Source organism: Antennarius striatus, chromosome 19 (genome assembly GCF_040054535.1).
Source record: "Antennarius striatus isolate MH-2024 chromosome 19, ASM4005453v1, whole genome shotgun sequence".
Classification (NCBI taxonomy): domain Eukaryota; kingdom Metazoa; phylum Chordata; class Actinopteri; order Lophiiformes; family Antennariidae; genus Antennarius; species Antennarius striatus.
Window position 1 is genome coordinate 3,558,240 of NC_090794.1, and position 20,924 is coordinate 3,579,163.

General features: G+C 40.0%; 1 protein-coding gene across 4 annotated transcripts in view; it reads right to left on the reverse strand.

Moving 5' to 3' along the window:
* Positions 1 to 20,924, reverse strand: part of sipa1l1 (signal-induced proliferation-associated 1 like 1) — a 54,088-nt gene that overhangs the window by 20,944 nt on the left and 12,220 nt on the right. For 3 of the 4 annotated variants that reach the window (XR_011038920.1, XM_068342156.1, XM_068342155.1), the window contains exons 3-6: positions 3,596 to 3,727; positions 1,854 to 3,406; positions 1,533 to 1,755; positions 1,236 to 1,366 (exon numbers count right to left, since the gene is read on the reverse strand). Coding sequence is in view for 3 of the 4 variants with exons in the window: in XM_068342156.1 (XP_068198257.1) it covers positions 1,236 to 1,366; positions 1,533 to 1,755; positions 1,854 to 3,275 (1,776 nt within the window). In the remaining variant the exon portion in view is untranslated. The remainder of the gene's footprint in view (positions 1 to 1,235; positions 1,367 to 1,532; positions 1,756 to 1,853; positions 3,407 to 3,595; positions 3,728 to 20,924) is intronic. The other variant, XM_068342157.1, reaches the window with a different exon arrangement.

Consider the following 20,924-nt stretch of genomic DNA (forward strand, 5'->3'; position numbering starts at 1 on the left):
GATTTAGATGCAATCCAGGCAGTGTTAAACAAAATGTGCAGACGAGTGGGATGAAAGATAAAAATGTAATTCAGAGTTGTATACTGTAGTTGTGTCTTCACCTTTATTTTATCGTATGAACTATTTGTTATGTAGCACACACACTCAGAGATACGTTCATCGGCTTAAGGCTTAAAATATATTGCTAAATCATTAATTACAATTACCACACCAGTCAGAGTTTTCTTGTTGTGATGAAACCTCATGAACTCAGCAAAATTTTCAAGCACCAAGGCTTGTTTGAAAGGGCAATCATGGCCATCTCAGCATAGTTGCAGAAGAGCTCGTCTGTTTTTCAATAAAAATCCATGCCAAAAAAAGAGATTTTGCTTTGCCAGTGTTCCATGCAAGTGTAGAGAACACGAAGTGCAGAGAACCGTCTGCCTAAGTGAGAAAAAAGGATGCATGTAGGGTTTGCTGCTGTAGTTTCACTATGAAGAGTCTTGAGCTTCAGACTAAAGCAAACTTGATAGATTCATGAATAAATCAGGAGGATTGTAGTAGGGCCAGGACCTGAATATCTATCATAAACCAACACAGTCAACATCTGTATTGTTACCAGTGCTCTAAGGAATATCTTATGGTTTTTTTCTTGACCCAGTGTTGCTGCCAACACCCTCATGGTTAAAAAAAACAAAACGGAAGACCTCTCATTCAACAGTCAACAATAATTGCCCTCGGTGGACATTTGGACATATCCCTTCAACCTCAATTCATCCCACTCACTCCCACGGAGACACATACATATGTGTGTATAAATCTGCTACTCTCTGCTCTCAAAATAGCAATTAGAGAGGAGAGAGGAAGGCAAGAGAAGAAAATAGAGGAACACACAGCACTGTGGGTCATGCATCATCCCTTGAGATTGAAAGGGCTGTTACTCATGGTGCACTTCAGCGTGAGTGCAATGCATTTTCTCCTCTACTCAAATACCTTTGGCGCTATTTTAGTCCTGTTTAACTGTGAAATGGCACAGCTCAGTCCTTCAAAGATGAAGGCTGACAAAGATGGCGGGTGGGCGTTCAGAATGAGGACATGAATTTCTGGCTCTAGAGCTTCCAAAGGAGGAAATGGTAGCAATGCTCAAGTGATGAACAACAGACTTCTAATCACACTTCAGAAGGAATATCGTGGGAAATCTAAAGGGAAAAAACACAGTTAATAAAACAGCGGTGTATCTGTCCACTTCCATGTACCTCACTCGTTCTGAAGATGACCCTGTAGTTGTACTGCTGGCCATGCTCCTTATGTTCGTCCAACTTCTCCCTCCTCAAACTCACCGCTACTGGACCCAGGTTTTCATCCACCCCCAGATAGTTCCAGTGTTCTAGGGGTGAGGAAGGCATATATGGACACAATAAATGAGCAGAGGAAGAGTAGGGGGAATTGTGTTGTCTTTATTGTTCAACAACAACCATTGTTGAAATCTACTGAGTAAAAGTAAAAACAATCGTAAGTCAAAAATTCTGACCGGACCATCATTTTACACTCACCTCTGAGGTAGAAGTACTTTCGGTAGTAATAGGCTCCGAGGTCAACATGTTCCACAATGTATCGTTTAGATCTATCAGCATGTTGGCTTGGTCCGTCCTTGGACGCCTCCAAAACAGCCACACCAGCATTGGTAAAATGAGTCGTTAAGGTGGCATCCAAGAGTCCCTCCTCGGTACTGCCAGAAGAATTGCTTGAGCTTCCCCCACTCCCTATACTGCCCTGCTGAAGGATGGAATTAAAGAAAACAAAAGACTTACTGAGAATCTTTTCAGTCCATCCTTTATGCACTGTGTTATTCTAATAGTAAAACAAAAATATACCTGTTTAGCAGGAGAAATGTTCCTCTCGCCCTCTCCTCCAATCTCATTCCTGAAACAAGGACAGCTGAGCACCAGGTCATTGCTTTTGTCATCTCCAGGGTCCAGGGCGGGATTGGCACAATGCCCTCCTGTTCCCTCTTTGCTCAGTTCTTCTTGTGAGCCACAGGGGGACCCATACACTCCACTCTGATTGGATGAGAGGGAGGATGTGGCTGAAGCAGAAGCAGCGGCGGCTGCTGAGGCACCAGTAGTGGTGTTCTTGCGTTTGGACCCAGATTGACGGCTTTGGATGACCTCATTCAGGTCAAAAAGTAAAGACTGGACATCATAATGAGAAAAGCCTTTTTGACATAGCCACGGTTTGGGAGCTGGGCCACTCTCGTCCCCCTTTCCCCCATCTTCAACATCAGAACCAGCTCTCGATGTGTCCCCCTCCACCTTCACACTGCGCAGTTTACGGAATATTGACTCTCCACCCGTCTCTGACTTTGACCTCCTCTTTAAGTGTTTTTCTCGTTCCTTCAGACGACTGGCGGGACTACCTCTGGCTGGACCTAAAGGTCCATCTGGGAGGTCCAGGGCAGCTTGTTTTATCGGAGCCACAGTTAGAAGCTCTGTTAGCCTCTCTGGAGCTGGGCTTCTCTGATCAGGAGCCTCAGAGGACTGGTATCCCTTGAGCATGTCAAAAAAGCTTTCTCCTGATACACCATGTTTGTCTATGGATGACGTGCTGCCGTACTCACGGTGCATCGGTGTCCATCCAGAGAAAGACCAGCCCTCATTGCCATCACCATCCAGCTCACTAATAGTGATATCACTGTTACTGCGTTGGCGGATGCGCCTCATGCCTTTGCGAGGTGATCCCAGGTAGCCGTCAGGTGAAAGGAAGCGGTTGTCTTTTCCCTTGCTCTGCATCTTGTTCTTCAGGGTGTTGTGGATGTTGCGCAGCATGGATGAATCCTGTGGGCTTATCAGGTGACCCAGCTTGGCAGATAAATTACTGTGGGTTGTGACAGTGGGGCCCGTTCCACCTCCACTGCCACCGCTACTACCGCTTCCTCCTCCACCACCCCCACCTCCACCACCCCCAAGTCCGAGTCTTTCTCTATCGCCACTTCCTGATCCTGAGGAGCTGGTGGTGTTAGTAGAGCTGGGGGAGTCCGTTTCCACAGTGATATGCCAAACACCCCCTCCTCCTCCATCTTTCCGTGGTGGCCAGTCTGCTACACGAGCCCGAACACCCATTTTGGGGACGCCAGGATTGGTGCCGGTGGTGGAGGAAGATGAAATGTGGGCGCTCTCGCTGCGGGGTGGTGGCGCCCCTCCATTGGGAAGCCTCAGACGGCGAGTGTAGAACTCATCTGTAGCTGGTACTGAACCCCCAACCGAGCGCTCAGTCTGAGAACGCTTAAGACTTGTCATGATGGAGATGGGAAAGGGTGTGGGGAGGGGAGATGGGAGGGAATGGTAGGGATGGGTTGCTGATTGGTTCAGATCAGGGTTAACATAATGTCCACTGGGTGAAAAGTTGAGTCTCCCAGACACATTAGGGGCTACAGAAACAGCAAAGGACAAGCAGACAGAAATAGATCTTATTTTCAGAAAATTAATAATCAATAAAAGACATTAAATGAGTTTTAAATCAAATACTATGCAAATCCATACACAGGGTGTAAACACACTTCTACACTTATGTTCAAGACTTCACAATTTTGTTTTCTTTTCATTCAGAGGTGTCTTACCTTAGAGAAGATGTTCAATTAAAAGAAATGTTGATGGGGAATTTTCACAGTGAACTTCACCAAAAAGCTGTCTGCATTGCAACTCAATTCATCAGGAGGGATTCAGCTCAGCAACTGAGGCAGGCAAAACAGCTACAAAGAAAAGTCAGAAGAGAAGAGGGAGAATTAGAGACCAATAAAGAGAACCCGATTTGGCATGTTTTATCATATAAAATCTCGCCTTAATGTTAGAAACTTCAAGAACCACCTTTATAAAGTAAAAAGTTGTAGAATTTCTGTGACATGCAGAACAATGACGTCTGTAATTTAATGTTCAAAATACAGAAACACAGACAAAACATCAGAAGAAATTAAAAAGGTGTAGCTCTATTTTAGGGGTGAGCATTGATTTTTGAATTCTTGAACTGTCATTAACTAACAAAAATTTCAACTGGGAACGTGTGCTCTGTAGAAGACTGTCCCAAAATAAACCTGATTATGTCATCAGATATAATTAACACACATATTACATTTTCTTCAAATACAAAATTAATAAAATTACAGACAACTTGATCATAAAATAGTTCCTTACAAAAAAGGACAAAGCTGAATTTTAATAAAAATGATTTTTGCTCTTGCTATTTTGAGACTTAAAAGAACAAAGTATATCAGCAAAAGTCATAGAGTAGTAACACGGCTTTGCCCTCCATTATAAGCCAAAGACACCTGTGAAACCTCACTCCACAAAACTACCTGCAGAATACATTTCTGTTTTCCCTCGGAGGAGTAGGAAGTGGTTTTTTAATGAGAGAATACAGTGAAACAGAGAGGAAGAGGATTATAGTGCATGTTAGTTTGGAGGAGTGGGAAATGATGCAAATCGAAGTGGCGCCATGTGCCTCTCTGCCTCCCCAGAGGACCAATTACATTGACAGATACTTGGTAACCTTTAGTGGCGTCTAAATGAGGTCAATTCCTGACATATATATGTCGCACTGCTTGATGCACCAAAGTTCTACAGAGGATGTCTACAAGCTTGATAACAGTGGACATCAATGAGGAATAACTGCATATTAATCTCACTTAAAATGGAATCATGGACCATTAGCGCTACATTAAAACTAATTAAACATACTTATACCACGTTATCAGTCGATATTAAAAATACAAATGTAGCATCTCATGAGCGTGAATTTAGGTCTACAGAGGATATTCTGCGATAAAAGGATAAACTTTGAAACTCCCACAAATCCAAGACTGCTGAGGTCTGGTGAAATGTAATGGAAGAAATGAAAACTTATTCTATGGTGGGATAATGCCTTCAGTTCCCAATGATACTTCCACTGAATCTTGCTGCAACTTTGTTTAACGCTGGTGGTACTTTTCTATGAAATTAAGTCAAAGCAGTGCTTTCTATAACTATTAGCATGCAATTTCTACCTAGAAACATCCCATAACTGAACCATATGCATAGCAATTCATTTTTTTATTTAATTCTAAGTCTGCATAGCAAACAATGATGAGCAATATGCAGCAATATTTATGCATGGATGAATTCAATGCTAGCAGGGTGCTTTAACTAATCAAAACATGTAACCCATAGTGACGCTTTGTCGTCTTTATAATGTGTTACTACAGTCAGAGACGGTTGTCGAGCTGCACCAGGTGCGCCAGTGTAGACACTGTGTGACTGTGAATCTGCTGCAACACTAATCAAGCCACAAACTAACAATTACCACGCAGAGAGGCAGGAGCAGGGAGAACCAACTGAGTGAGGAGAGGCCAATGCCAACGAGAGGTCACAAAGACCTCAGAAGAGGGTTCTTTGAATATTTTGGTTTCTACAATGCATTTGTGATTGTGTTCAGTTGTAAAAAGTGACTCCATTTTCAGAAATATGGTGAACTGGAACCACTTCATAGTTGCATACATTTGCTGAGTAAATCAGTGTTCAGACCACATTAATCAGCGTGCATTGTAGCCGAAGAGAATAGAGAGATTTTTATACAGGCTTCTTTTTAATTAGGATTTCCACTTTGCAATCACAGGGATGTTACTCAATGGAGCTGCGGAAGAGATGAATTTTAAAAAAATATGAATTAATTGTACGTAAAAAGAAGAAACTTGAGTTGGATACATTATTTTTCCAGAACAGTAACCTGCATCTTCCCTTATCCCTAACTAAGACTTGTCCCAATGCAGCAGTAGTAAAACCAGATTTTCATTGACCATCCTGACAATATACACTTTCAAAAGGAATGACAGAGTGAGGTTTTGGCCAAGAAGAGGAGAGGATCTTGGGTGCAACAGACGCTGTAGGTGAAATAATGAATGAACAATCACTCAAACTTTGCATGTCTTTCCAAACACCTGCCATTAAGATAATGCTTGTCATAAATGTAAAGGTTTAGGTAAGATACTGATGTGTATGAGAGCACATATTTGTTTGCTAGTGGGTAGAAAGTCACTGCAGGTAACAGCTTTAGGTCCAAAATAACAAGAACAAAAGTCCACATTATGTCTCAGGGATTCGATGTGTTCCCAAAAGTGTCTCCATCTCACACAGAAATACACACACAAAAAAACAAAAGACCCACATGAGGACTGTGACACCACATTATTCTTTCTCAGCCATATCATACTTGCCCAGGCACAGTGGCACTGGTGTCTCAATTATCAGGTGGTTAAAATGACGATTGTAACAAAGGTAACACATTACACGGTTCTACAATGGCATGAGATGGCTTCACACCGTGTGTGTGTGTGTGTGTGTGTGTGTGTGTGTGTGTGTGTGTGTGTATGTGTGTGTGTGTGTGGCAAGAAAGCTTGGCAGTCTGTCCCACCTACAAGGATATCTTAACACCAACTACTGAAGGTTCAAGAAGTTCAGATCAAAAGGATAGAACAAAATCAAGAAAAAAGGTTGTCATCTTACTTTTGTGACAGTTTTTAGATGTTTAATATACTAGGCAACAGTTTCATGCAGTGGAAAAACCCCACCTACCATGTTGTTTTGAGGAGACATTTCGCATAAGGCCCAAACCCAAAAACAAAAATCAGCAAGAAGCAGGTCGTAACTAACTCAAATAAGAATAACTTCAACTGGAGCACCAAATCCTTTGATACGGACACACGATGAGTAGTCACTGTAGATGGAAACGAATACCGTTTGTACTCATACGCAATTATTTTCACAGAAGATTAAGTGTATGCATAAACTTTTAAAGCAAGTAATTACAGTTTCAGATATTTCCTTAGACTTACACTTCACAGTAGATCAGTAACTTTAAATGGTCTGTTCTAATATGACCCACAAAACAAAAGCTTTAGATAAAATGCTGTTATTTCAACTAGTTTCCAGCATGTAGCCGCCGTGGCTTTACTGGTCTTAAATGCTACAGAGCCGTTTGAAAGGCAAGTGGCTTTTCATCTCAGCCTGTCTGAGTGTAGATGAAGAAATGGCAGACCAAGACACAGTGGAAAGATAAGGAAAGAAAAATAAATCAAACATTATTCTCTTTGAATTCTGCTAGGCAGCAGTCAGTCCAATGCGTTTCAGTCGAGAGCCTTTCAAAGTGAAATTGTAATTGTGTGGAAAGATAAATGTGCTTTCCCATTTCTTCCCCTTCTGCAGGGCTCAGCAGTGGGGTGGGACCTCTTCTCAGGCTCACTCAACTGTTAAAGGGGTTTTTTTGGTGCTCTGAAGTGTGCTGCAGTTGTCTTCTTCTGCAGCGTGTGAAATTGCAAAGGCGTCTTATGGCTCACACTCCCCAGTCCACAGCTATCACAGAACGGCAACGAAAGAAGTGGGTGGAGATCAGCATGGAGGATTGACAATGTGATCTGAGACTTATTCCGTACGTACATTTATGTGAGATCAAATTTGATTTGGCGCAATTAGGAGGCAAGGTATGCAAATAAGAATTATTAAGAAAATATTTATAATAACAGAAACAAACTGAAATGGCACTAGATGAAGCACATAATGATTAACAGCTATGATGAAGCTTCCCTCCACAGGGAGAAGAGATGGGAGCGATAGGAAATAGAACAGGGTAAACAGGATGGGATTTAGAGAAGGGACTAACAATAAGTACTACTTAGGGTTTCAGGTCCACAATGTGCAACACAATGACACAAATAGCTATGTTCTTCCTACATTCCCTACATGTAAAAGTGTCTAGCTGGAACCACAGCAATGCAGCTTAAAACTGGACAGCAGTACTGTACCCCTAAAATATGTACAGGAGGTTTTTACTTCACATATATGAATTAACTTGGCATGCACTTCCTTACCACCTTCCTACTGCGCTTAGCAGCAGTTCAACCCTTCTCCATAACTTGGAAATACAGCATAGATACAGTAAGTTTACCATTAAACTTGTGTTCAACAAAACAGAGTAGCCCACTGCAGTGATATGATGGGATATTTTATTGCTTTGTGTCGTGATGATACATGTTCCTCTTATTTTATCTGTGATATTTCAAACAACAATGAATTAAACCACTGCAATACTTTGAACTATACTATATTTGAATAAGTCCCATGGAGCTGGATAAACATCAAACTTTAAAAAAAATCAAAAAAACCTCCAGACCACAAAATACCCCCAAACAATCTGTGATCTGCAGATAAATATATGAGGAACTTAGTTTTGCAGGTTAAAAATTCCACAAATAAATTTTGAATGCAGACTTTCTGATCTTGTTCCAGTTATGTGAGTTGATTCAGGCAGCAGACCCACGTCCATATCTAAGCATCAGTGTTTATTCATGTTTATTGAAAAAATGATTAGAAGACACTTTTGAGCACCGGACAAAAAAAAAAGTAGAACCAGCTCACTGTGATAAGTAGAAGGCTATGTACAATGACAATACAGGCTTCACCAAAGTCGGAGGATTGGAACAGGGCAGGGAACTGACTTCCTGCAAACTGTTTTCTCAATTGAAGGTAAAAACTTGAAACCTTACAGGTAACCGTATCAAGTATTTTGGATCCCACCATAATTGCTGCTTTGCTCGTCTAATTTTAATGAAATGGCAGGTATGACACATCTAATTACCAACATGCCAAGCAACTCTGAGAGTGCTGCTTAATCTGACATGTTTCAGTTGTCTGGTTTTAGAAAGATCTGTGGTGCTCAATGGAGGATGCTGTGTTATTTTTACTTTGCACTCCACACGGAGAGACTTGTCAAGCAGTCTGCCTGCATGTCTTTTTAATTGGAGCTAAGAGAACATGTATGCAGAGCTCTAGTTTCCTGCATCGTTAAGCCACAGTGCCCATCACTGCTCTAGCAAACCTACACACTTCCTGTCTTTGACCTCACTGCTGCCTTCACTGGATTACAATACTATTCACGAGAGTTAAATAGGAATTGAACATAATAAACGTGCTAATAAACTTGCTCTCAAACAAATAAGAGAAAAAGCATCAGATTAAATACAGTATATCCCTTCTGTACCTAAAATATAACACCAGGAAATGGAATCAGGGTTTGTGTCATTCTAATTTGATTTTTCATAGGGTACAGTGTACCAATTTAGTTTTAAATATTCACATGGGCTTAGTAAATATTTAAAAAATATTCATGAAGCCATATAAAGTGGTAAGCCAGTCAGCCAGACAGCAACTGACACAATACCTTTGAGAATTTGTTACAATTGGGACACTTTGTCAGGCAAATTCTAAATTCTTCAGAAAATTGCGATGCAAGTAAGAGGGGCTTATATTTCCTGCCTCTGCTTGTCAGGTCTGTTGCATCTGTTTGCTGTCTGACCTTAGTAATGAGGCGGCACCGCTAAAAATACATAGAAGTAACCATTTCAATATCTCCATCCATCTGATTACACTTGATAGAGTGAAATGTCAAAAATAAAATAGTAAAATCCACTCGAGGCGAATGGCTCAGTCAGCCGTGCTCAGACAGCAGTGATGAAGCCACCTGGTCCTCCGCAGAAGCCGCCTCCGCATCACCACCAAGAGCCCTCTAATCTGTGCCAATCAGATAACGATAAACAGCCTTTGCTGTTGAACTGGGCACCAGTACACACCCCTCTTCTCATTTCAATAGCCACTGCACATTCTGGCAAAACACTGGCAACAGCAGGCACAGCATTAATGATGACAGAACTGGCAGGGCGGTGAACAATGGTGAAAAAGAGCTATGGTATAATTAACATTGTGGCTGGGAGCTGATGTACTGTAGAAAGATAAAGAAAGTGAATGAAGAGAGAGAACATTGAGAAAAATGACAGAGACACGGAGGGTAAGCAGGGTAATTATGGGGAGTTTAAGAATGAAAGAATGAAAAAGAGTAGGAAACAATTTAGAGGACTAAAGCAAAAGAAGGAATAAACAAAATCACAGAACAGCAATCAAATTTAAGAATAAATACAACCATAGGAAGAGGCACCTGTAACTTTGTCGCACTTCATTTGAATGGCTGCAAACTCTACGTTTAACACCTAAATCTGAGGCCATTTTCAATCACAAAAATCCACATCACTGTAAATGTGATTTATTTAGCCAGAGAGAGAAAAGGCTAGCGACCACAGAAAAAGCTGCAGATTTTCAAAATGGCGCAGGTCTGCGTGGGCAACAGTGAGCTGGAACAGCATTGCAGCAAGAAGAGGAGTGAGTGGGACTGAGCACTGAAAGCAGCTCGCTTTATGCAAGAAGGAGAAGAACTGACAGACACATGGAATTCAGCAAAGAAATTGTAATAAAAGTGCTGAATAAGGAAGGGCATTATAAGTAAAGACAGAAGGATGTTACAGAATTGGACCAAAACTGTCTACATTTAAAATTACAAGTGCAACTTTAACATAATTTTAGCCATTTGTAAAATACTCTCTTTTTTGCATCCAACAGTCTAATCAGTCTCCAAAGCGGATGAATCTTTTGAAATCTGTGAAGATGTCATATATTTTTGTGAAACACTGACATGAGCTTACCAACCGAGTCAGAGACTGGCCTACAGTTGAGAAGAGCTTTCTCACTTGAGGCTCATCTTTAATTTCAAATTTCGATCAGGCAATGTCCAACCCTACTCTTAAGGAGAAACGGATCAGAACAACATTTACATTGAACATTTGTAAATTTAACAACAAGATATGAAAGAAAAGGGATTGATTTTATATCTGAAGGGAGAAAAGGAACTTGCTAGTTTGAAATCTAGTGTGAATAAAACTGAAGTTTATCAGGAGTGACTGTAATATGTAGTGAATGTATGAGGAAACCTCGCTCCTTCCTGCACTTTAAAACACATGGCTGTGCAAGCCTTTTGCTTCAGCTAAGGAAGTTGTCTCACATTCCAACAGGAAGCACATCTCAGCCACTTCCCTCCTCCCCTGAGGAAGTAAGAGATCTGACAGGGAATGGTTTATCCAGGCACATTCAAGATGGAAGAGTTTCTAGGAAAAATAATGCAATATTAAGTCTCTCTGGCTACCTCCAGCGTCTACTCAAAGAACACTGCAAAGTAATCATATTAAAGGACTGGATGAATAAATGCTGCCTTTTTTTAATTCATTCTCCTCTCAGGATAATTTAAGATAAATTTTATGACATGGTCTCATGTGCTCAGCTCTCGTTTTCACTATCAATACCTTACAATCAAAGTTCTCTTATCAAAAAAGTTTATGCAGACGATTTGTCACTATTCTACAGGTTTATTTGATTTACAAATACTTTAATGAGCATGAATGGTGCTGGAAAAGAAGAAGAGAAAGACCACAAAGAATTTTTTATATTTTTCTTTTTTTTAAAAAACTGTAGAAGAAGGGAGGATAGAACATGGGGGGAGAGACAGCATGCACACCATACTGATGAACAAAATTTCACCACAAAGTCATATGGGGGGAAAAAAACCCACAGTTGCAGTAAATTTTGGGATACGTACACAAAATGGACTCACCTGTGTTTTCACAATGATCACCTAAATCCAGTACAAATAAAATGATAATGGCTCACAGTCTGTAAATTGTTTACTTTGACATAGAAAGCAAGAATAAACTATTTACATTTCATTCAGCAAAGGTGAATGAGCTCTGACTTCAGGACGTTACTAACGTTGAAACAAGACCCACTGTGGTCTATATGTGACTAATTCCTACGGTTGTCAGAAATAAATTCCAATATTTGTATTGGGGCTCCTGCTGGCAGGTAGGCAGAGGTGTTTGTCCAATTACGAGGGAAAAGGGATGAAGCAAGATGAGGCGGATCACTAGAATAGACCTAATGAGAACGTGGTATGACTGCTGTGTGACTGGAGAGACACGCTCATTTGTGCCTACAGCAAGTGTATTCGATTGCCAGAGGATGGCCAGAATGAAGTGACAGAGACTGTAATAGAGATAGATAGGGAGAGATAATGGGAGTGAGAAGGATTGATTCCTCACTCAATGTGAGAGCCTGTGGGAGGAGATGAGTTGCCGAGACTGGAAGTGGGAGAGAGAGATGGATACAGAGAGTAAGTGAGTAGTCACCCCATCAAGTCAACTATTCCCTCACTCTTTTCACCCATCCATCCTTTCATAAAACTCATAAAAACAAAACTGGCAGAGGCGGCACAAGGGGAAACATTTAAAATGGTACAAGCTTCCAAAGTTGAGACCCATCTAACTCTGTACAACAAAAAAATTATACTTTAACTGGATTCCTCATAGATGGGGAAGTAGTCATCTCTTTTCCAAAGTAATTGCTGTTGTTGCTCTTCTTCTTGGGCTTTTGTTGGCAGTTGACCACCAGGTTTTAGGACTATTACCGCCACCTACTGGGCTGGAATGTAACGGTTGCAAAATAGACGGGAAACATTAGGTTTACACCCTGAAAAATTGTCAGGCACATTGGTCGGAATCTTTTTATATGAGTGGTTTCTTAATGCGAGCTTAACCAAGAGATTCTAAATGTATTCCTGCAGGAGTCTGTTGCTCTGCTATCCTTTGTCTCTGACGGAAAGAGTTCATAAAGTACTTCTCTTTTCACTCTTAAATGTTATCATGGAGCTTTTACATCATCTGCTGTCAACCAATTAAGTTTTGTGAAGATTAATAACAGGATAGCTATAGCACACTAGAGACTGTCCAGATGCTGCACTGTCCACCAAGCTTGCAGGGCACTGGTGGAGGATGGGCATTTCCTTCCTGCGAGGAATATTACTATTAATGACATTTCCTGCTTAGTCACTCTTCTTTCTGAGATTGATGAATGATTAGGTAGATTTATACTGTGCTGCACTGTTAAGTCTATATGTGATTCTCCCAAACTCACATTTCATGGAAATGTGAGTTTGGTACATCAGAGCATCTTTATGTGCATGTCTTGCAAAATATTTTGCCTAGCTCCAGCTTGAAGGTCACAAAATGTGTATAAATAACTAAACTGGCCTCTACTGATCAAGTTCATTTGTCAAATCCATGCTTGCAGCCACCAAGATTTCATTTTTCTGGTGGGGTCCCCTTATTAGATTCCTTTTTCAATTCCTTCTAAATCTGTCTCTCGTCAGTGGTGCGCTTTTCTTTCATTCTACATCTTTTATGTAATTCCTTGTCTTTCTTCTGGCTCTTCCTTCATACTTGTGTGACTATAGTAGTGTCTGTATCTGTGTCTATGCATGTGTGGGAGGAGAAGAGAGGAGCATTGCTGTCTGGAGGAGGATGCGAGAGAGAGGAAGAAAGAGCGTGTGATAGAGAGAAAGAACCAGAAGGGAAATAAATGCACAGACAGAGCATTTACTGGAACAAAACATGCTGTTTCTATCTCATAGATAGGACTGCCTACTCACAATTTTTATCTCAGAAAATACCTTAATTTTTACATTATACTATTCAGTTTTGAATCTTAATATCTTTAATTAAAAGATTGCCCTAGCAACTACATTAGAATGTAAAAAAAACCACCATCTGTCCAGTCTATATGTAGTGCAACCCCGTATCTCCACATTAGATATTTGTGTGTCAGCGAAGACCAGTTGACTACACGGTGGGAATGGGCATACCACTTCAAACATAACATAAAATAAATGAATGTTTTAAGTGTCTAACAAAAAACCAGTGTTGTAATGAGAATGTGATGCTTGAAATGGCTCATTAAGTCATTAAGTGGAAAAATCTATCATTTTCTTTAAAAAAAAACAACCTCCAATATGCAAAAAACAGACTTATATTGCATATATAAAAAATGATGAATTGAAAGGTTCAATAAACCCTTTGTCTCTAAATTTGCACTGTACATACTGTATTTACAAGATCATCTGTATGCATGGAGCACAATCTGAGGAAGAGAAGTCTATTTCTCTCCTGGAGCAAGGGGGTCAGTAATGACAACATTTCCAGGTTGGTGAACAACAACCTCAGATGACCTTGGAATCTGAATTATCCAACAGATCATCAGGCAGTTGTTTTGGGACATTCTGTCACATACAAACAAACACACATTTCATTTTCTCTCATTGGATGTTGGATAGATTTCCTGGAATACGAAGACAGCAGCTGCCAACTCTGCAGACTTCAGGCACGCTTGTTATAAACTCCATCTGTGTGATCCCTGAAGTCATTAGACTTGACTTGATTGGTGTTGCTTCTTTTCAGATAGGACTATACTGTCATTGTCTTGGTAGTCCCAACTCAGAACTACGAGTAAACGTTCTTCAATTACTGCTTCCACAACATACTCTCACGCAACATACACACTCCCTCCACTATTAACACAAACTGCTGAACCTTGGACCTCTGCAGTAATTGTTTCAACAGGCTTATATTCTGTCTAATCTGGCGTGTTGATGGTCTACCCATGTCAAAGTGGGGGGAAACTCTTACAGTGCATCCTGTAACAAATGCACACAGCTGCTAGGTACACACTCTCACTTGCACAAGCTACTACTATCCACAGTTAAGTTGATCAGTCATTCTTTCATACTGTTTCTCACGTTCTCCATTCATCTTCCTCTGCCAAAGATAGCTTCAATGTTCGAACAGTTTTCCCTGCTTCCACTTCTGGTAGTTATTTTAACCACTTAGCCACTTTTTGTTTTCTGGCTAAGAAATTTCATTTACTTTCACGAAAGACGGAGCTGACAAAATCACTACACACATTTTCATGCAGTAGAGTAAGAGGAAATGGAAACAAAGACAGCTGCTTAAATAACATTGCAATGACTAAGTGGACTACCTTCCATTCCATTCCATCCCATCATTGATCCACTGGGACACTGGTGCGTACTGCTGCTACATGGGCTAATCTGGACTGAGTTAGCGAGGCCACAGTGTCACAGGAACTTGTCCATTAGTCATGCTCTGCTAATACAACTACCTGTAGTTAATGATTGTGAACTCTGCGTCAACATGTTAAGTTGAGGTGGTCTCAAGCTGGGGCGAGCGATAAAGCCGAAACCATTTTAAACCTCTAACATGTTTGTTTTAGAGCATAAGACATCTTAGAGTTGAATATTACAATATCCTTCTCTGACCTCTTTATCTCAGCAGTTCCTGCCTTCATCTTTATACAAAAAACAAGGCCCACACTTCTTTTTTGAATTAAAATATATTGATGCTATCAGTATTAGTCTAAATATGCATCCATAACTGAGAGTAGATAGAATGCAATGAGAGAATTTCAGAGCCGAGGGAGACAGGTGTCTGAGCTATAAAGGTTTTGGAGAGCAGACAAAAGGAGAAAAGAAAATGTGGAAGGCAAACTCGGTCGGAGCTGGTAAAGTCATAGTGTGGGCTGGCAGAAGTGTTCATGTCTTAGGCCAAAGCCACAGGCCTCTCCAGATGCTTTAGCATCAGCTTCTGGAGCTCAACACCAGGCACCTAACTATAATAGGAAATGAAAAGAAAAGAAAAATAGACATATCTCTAAATCTGTAAAATAGCCAAGTGTGAGGGCTTCTCCAGACCATCAGCTTTCGTTTGCCATGAGAATAAAATGTCTGGTGTATTTTACTTGGACAGACCAACTGTTGGTTTGTACTTCATTCTAACTGTAGATTTGAAACATGTTCCAATCACTGAGTTGGTAAAATACAAAAGCCAATAAAGCAAAAAAAAAGTCTGATTAAGAAGAATGTGTGCTTTGGCACTATTTTTTAGAGACTGACAAGACAAATTACGCTGCATTATACTGGATTCAGACAGAGCATTAGCTTTAGTTGCGAGCTGTAAAATAGACTATGTCCAGATGTCTGGCAGGAGAAAGCACAAGAGGATTTATGCAGCTTGTTCTCTATCCAATCAGCTACTGATGATTGGAGATCCTCCTAGATGAGAATCCCATCCTTATTAGGAACCATAGAACAAACAAAGAATTTAGGAATTTGATTACAATAGTCAAAAAATACCAGAATAAAGACCAAACCACACTACTCAGAACATATGCATTGAAGTATCAACTAGGAAAAAAACTTCCAACATTGTAATTTCTAATAAAGCTTATAAAAGAAAAACCAGTATTACATTACAAGTGTCGACAAAAATTCATTATCTGCACCAGAAATAAATTTAATGTCCTGGTTTCATCTTTCCAGGGGACTTGTTCACTTGAACAAATGCAATTAAAACACTGAAAAACAAAGAGGAATGTAAAAATATAAGACAATGGCATTGGACCTAATTAACTGTTGCCGCATTGGACAAGTTGTGTCTACGGCCTCAAAAGAATTACATTCAAACGAATGAGAAACTAACCTTCCACCGTAGAAAGTAAAGACCTGATGCTTGTTGTAATACAGAAGATGGGGAATTACCAATCCAATTTCAAAAATATGCAATACTGGAACACAGTGTTGGATATAAATTTCATTATTGTCATGTTTGCCATTTGATTCCACTTCTTGTCCAGCATTTAGCCTAGAAGAATAATTAAATTGAACCCACTCTACCTAAACCTGGGTGCTAATCCTCAAATTCAAATACCATTACAGTCACAAGAAATCTGCACAGCACTGATGGCCATCAAAAACATTTTGATTTTACTATAAAAATTCCAATCTCGCATGCATTCATAAAAGACTCCAGCCACTTGACAGGAGTGAGTTAACAAAGTTTGGTGTAAAACATCACGCTTAGAGGTGAAAAGTAGTGTTGTATAAAGCCCCATGAAGGTGTATGAGAAAGCTCAGAGAACTTGAGACAAACTGAAAGTGGTTGGATTTCATTTCAAAATCCATCGTGAGCCAGCATAAGCAGCTTTGTTTTCCAGCCACCAATCCTCACTTTCTGCCCATTATAAACCTTCTTCATTGTTTTGGCCAACACTCTATATCAATTCTCAGTTGTCTGCTTTTCATATTGCTCAGTCATGGGGATATAAGCTTCAGTTTTCATCTCCCACACTCTTCAAGCCGTTGGAAAACAGGGATGTCGGCTGGCGAAGCCACTGTATCGAATCTATTCGTCGGTTAAACCTTCGTCAGAGTAGAGTCTGGATCAGGCCTTCTTTTAGCAGCTCTTGCTGTTATTCAGTGAAAGTTGGCATTTGTTTCTGCTTGCACTGGTAGCCAATGACATGCAATGGGCCAAACTATTTGTGAATCTCCTGATTTGCCAGCAGGAATTCACCCAATGGCCACAACAGCCCCCCCGACTTCATATAATTATCTGCATGTGACTGTCTCTGCAACTTCTCTATTTTGCAGAGCTTTAAAGATTAATCATGTCATTAATTAAATGACCAACCACAAACTCCTTTTGCTAATTGTGAGAATTTTTGAGGAACAATGCTGGTTTCTGCATTTAATGTAATAACAATATATTTCTTTTCATCCTCCATTATCCATATTCAATAAAGAATTACATTTTAGGTGGCTTTACAAAAAAAAAAAAATCATTTTAGGGCTAAATGATAAAATGTAAAATAAGCGCCGGTAATTTTCCAGTCAACACATTATGACTCTATTGAAAGAATTATTGCTCCTCACAACATTATTAGAGAAAGAACATTGAAGTTCCATTGTGAAGACATGTTTAAAAAATCAGAAGAATAAAAGGCAAGGGAAAAACAAGTCAAAGAAAGAAAAAAGGAGAAAGCCAGTGTGAAGAAGTCTGGGAATCATCAGTGCTCCAAGGGGAATTGAGAAAACTTTGAGGGAAGAGAAGAAAGAAAGGCATGACCGATCATCTTCAGCAACTGTAAATCACAACAGAGCTGAAGTCAACATGAGACAAAGATGAGGGAAAAATGGAAAAGCGCTATCTAAATTATCAGATTACATATCAGTAAAAATGGGGACTGCAGGCCAAATACTGATAAAAATTGGACAATGTGAGGCAGTCAACAGAGAATTTCAAGTTAGGACACCAGTCTGTTCTTCCTCTTTGAGTTCACAAGTTCAACTTGTAAAATCTTTCCATTCCTGCCGTGCCTCATGCTCAAAGTCAAGATTGCTGTGTGACTTCAGAAGCCCAGGAAAAGGAAAAGACATAAAAGATTCAGGTAGACACATGTATCTGTGTGCATCTACACAATTATATGTAAGTGTCTGTGGGTGTAGTGCCTCAAAAAACTATCCAATACTCCCCTTCTGATACAGACATGGAACATCACTAAAATATAATCCTCGGGATCAAATCTGCCCTAAACTCTTCAGCACCTCTTTTTTATCCCATTTTGAAAATGTACAAGCCTTCACAGTTTTCTTAGTGTGTGTAGAACTGCATGGTGTCAATTGGCAACCAATAGTGTGGTTAACCATTGACAATACACACTATAAATCTCTGCTATACCATCCCAAGCCTCAGAGCTCATAAAACCGGAGCACGCAATAGCCTGCCAACAAAAGATGCCATTTTCTTTTAAATAAGTTTCTTCCCTCAATCTTTTCTTCATTTGTGTTCACACTATGAACTTCAGCAGAGTTAATCATGAAGATTCTTATTTGATCCTAGTATATTTCTCTTTGCCCTTAGGAGGAGTCTCCAAGGTGACTGAATTTAACTTAATTTTTCTGCCAAGCACTGAGTCACAAGCTGTTCTACAACTTCTAGAGGGATGACAAATGTGACAGTCTTAAAAGAAAGGATGGACTGCTTTGTGACACAATGTTCTTCGTGTGTTGTCACTGCAGCAGTGGAAAAAATATTCATACTGTGCTTTAAGAAATGTTCAGAATCACCTAGGTGTCTGCTTAAATTTGACAGCCTGGTTCTGCTGAATTCAAATGCAAATGCATATTTATGTCAGCAGCATTCTGAGTTCCAGCAAACAAAAACTGCTTCATTACAAACAGGGTCGGGTCCTGTCTTCAATGCCTTCTCAAGGGGCAGTCACTTGTTTCACTCAGCAGCAAATTTCTCCAAAAGATGATACATTTGCATCTATGAATTATGTTTACTTTTATTTACATGTAATTCCAGATACATTAGAATAGTCATAATACATACTTCATTGTGTATTCTGGAATACTTGTTTATTTGCATGTACAGAATCAATGGCACTATTTGTAATTGATCAACAGAGTGCTGACCTTTGTCAATGGATTTAATTGTGTTCCTCCCAGTTATCAAACTTCTATCTGTCTATCTGAATCAGTTTAACAACTCTTCACATAATTTTTCTAAAAGAGTGTTATTTAGTAGGACACAAAGTCAGGAAACCTTAGATGTGGATGTGTGCCAATTCACCAACAACACACACTCTCTGAACCTCTTTGAATGAGACAGAAAAAACTGAACATCAGATAGAGAGAAAGCACAGTGTATGCCAATTCTTTATATTCTGACATCTGAAGACAAATCACAGTACTCACACAAATAGCTCAGTCCCGTTTCTTGCTCTTCTTTGTTTTGCTGACACTCTAACCAGTCTGAAAGCATCAGTCTTAGTGCCAGGTAGGATAATTAACAGGCAAAGCCAAAAAACACAGTCTGAAAAGCTGAAGGCAGACAGCTTAATTTAACCAATCAAATAAATACGAGAAATGTTTCAACAACAAAAAAAAAGAAGCTTTTTAACTAGTGGTGTAACTCCACATTTAAAGTCTAGTAGTTAAAAATCATTACAGTAAAGGCATCTGAAGTGTGATCATTCCAGCCACATTTAATGTCAGCTAAATCAAAAAAGGTTATTAATTAGTAACCATTAATATGTGGTGGTGCAGGAATGACAATATGCATAGATATGTCTCACGTAATTGTATATAGTTTGACACCACTGACGAAAAACATCTGTATTATTATTGATAAGTGGTGCATACCCATCGGTCACATGACAAGGATGCAGATTGACAAGTGCACATTTAATGGTCGTGAGAAACATTGTGCTGGGGTTCCTGGGTAATTACTTTGTAAGAGGAAGGAGGGGAGGAGGATAGGACTACTGACAGCAAGCCCTGTGACATTTTGACAGATGTGGGGCCTGGCACCTCCCTAAGGGGCAAAATAGAAAAGGCCTTCGAATAAAAGGCCACCGCTGCTGAGCATTCTGAGCAGCGCCCTTGGTCCTCCAGCTCACAACCAAAGAAAGGGTCAAGCCGTTGCTTGACTACAGGCATCTGGGAATTTTCCTAGCAAAACAAAGCAATTAAATGTGGGGGCTGGACCTTCTTGAGATTCACCTTACTCTCCTTCATATTCATCACTTTTAAACCTTTGCTTCTTTAATAGTATTTCTCTTTACCTACTGCCCTTCTTATCTTGTACAAATCGAAAGTCTTTTGCACTTTCTTCTTCACCCTTACCTGTCTAAATGACCTTCTTGTTCTCACTCTAAGGCCTCTTAAGATCTAGTCCTCCTACTTATCTCTATGTCCCTTCAATTTACTGTATTTGTTGCATTCATTACAGTGCAATGTGAAACGCTGTGTGTGCAGCCAGACAGCGCCGGAAGCAAAGCTCAAATTTTGCACAAAAAAACTCAGAAGGTACTGTCAATCTTCTCCACGTTCCCAATCAATAAACAGGTCCTCCAGAAATGGACCCATAAGTTGTAGATGGTTGTAGTGCCATGATGGTTGATGGATAGAAAGGATCTCAGGGTTCTGTGATGATGTCAACACATCATTGTCTTGGCCAACGCAGCCAAAATAAAATGATGCAGTTTATCACCCCAATATTATGGTTTCTCCCAACATGGCAGGCCAATCAAATGACGGTTTAGTCATAGGCATGCTGTTTGAGTTTGTCAGTGGTCTGGAATAGATTACAAAGTTCCTATTAGCAATGACGCTCAACAACACACATGTATGGATGAGCCATTATGAAAATTATCATATCAAAACTTAAACATTCCTCTGGAGTCTGATATCGTCATTTTGATTTTACTCTGCCTGTTTAATACTTTTAAAATGATTCATAAAGGAGGGGATGACTGTGTTTTGCTGTAATACCATATCAAAGACTGGAAGAGAAA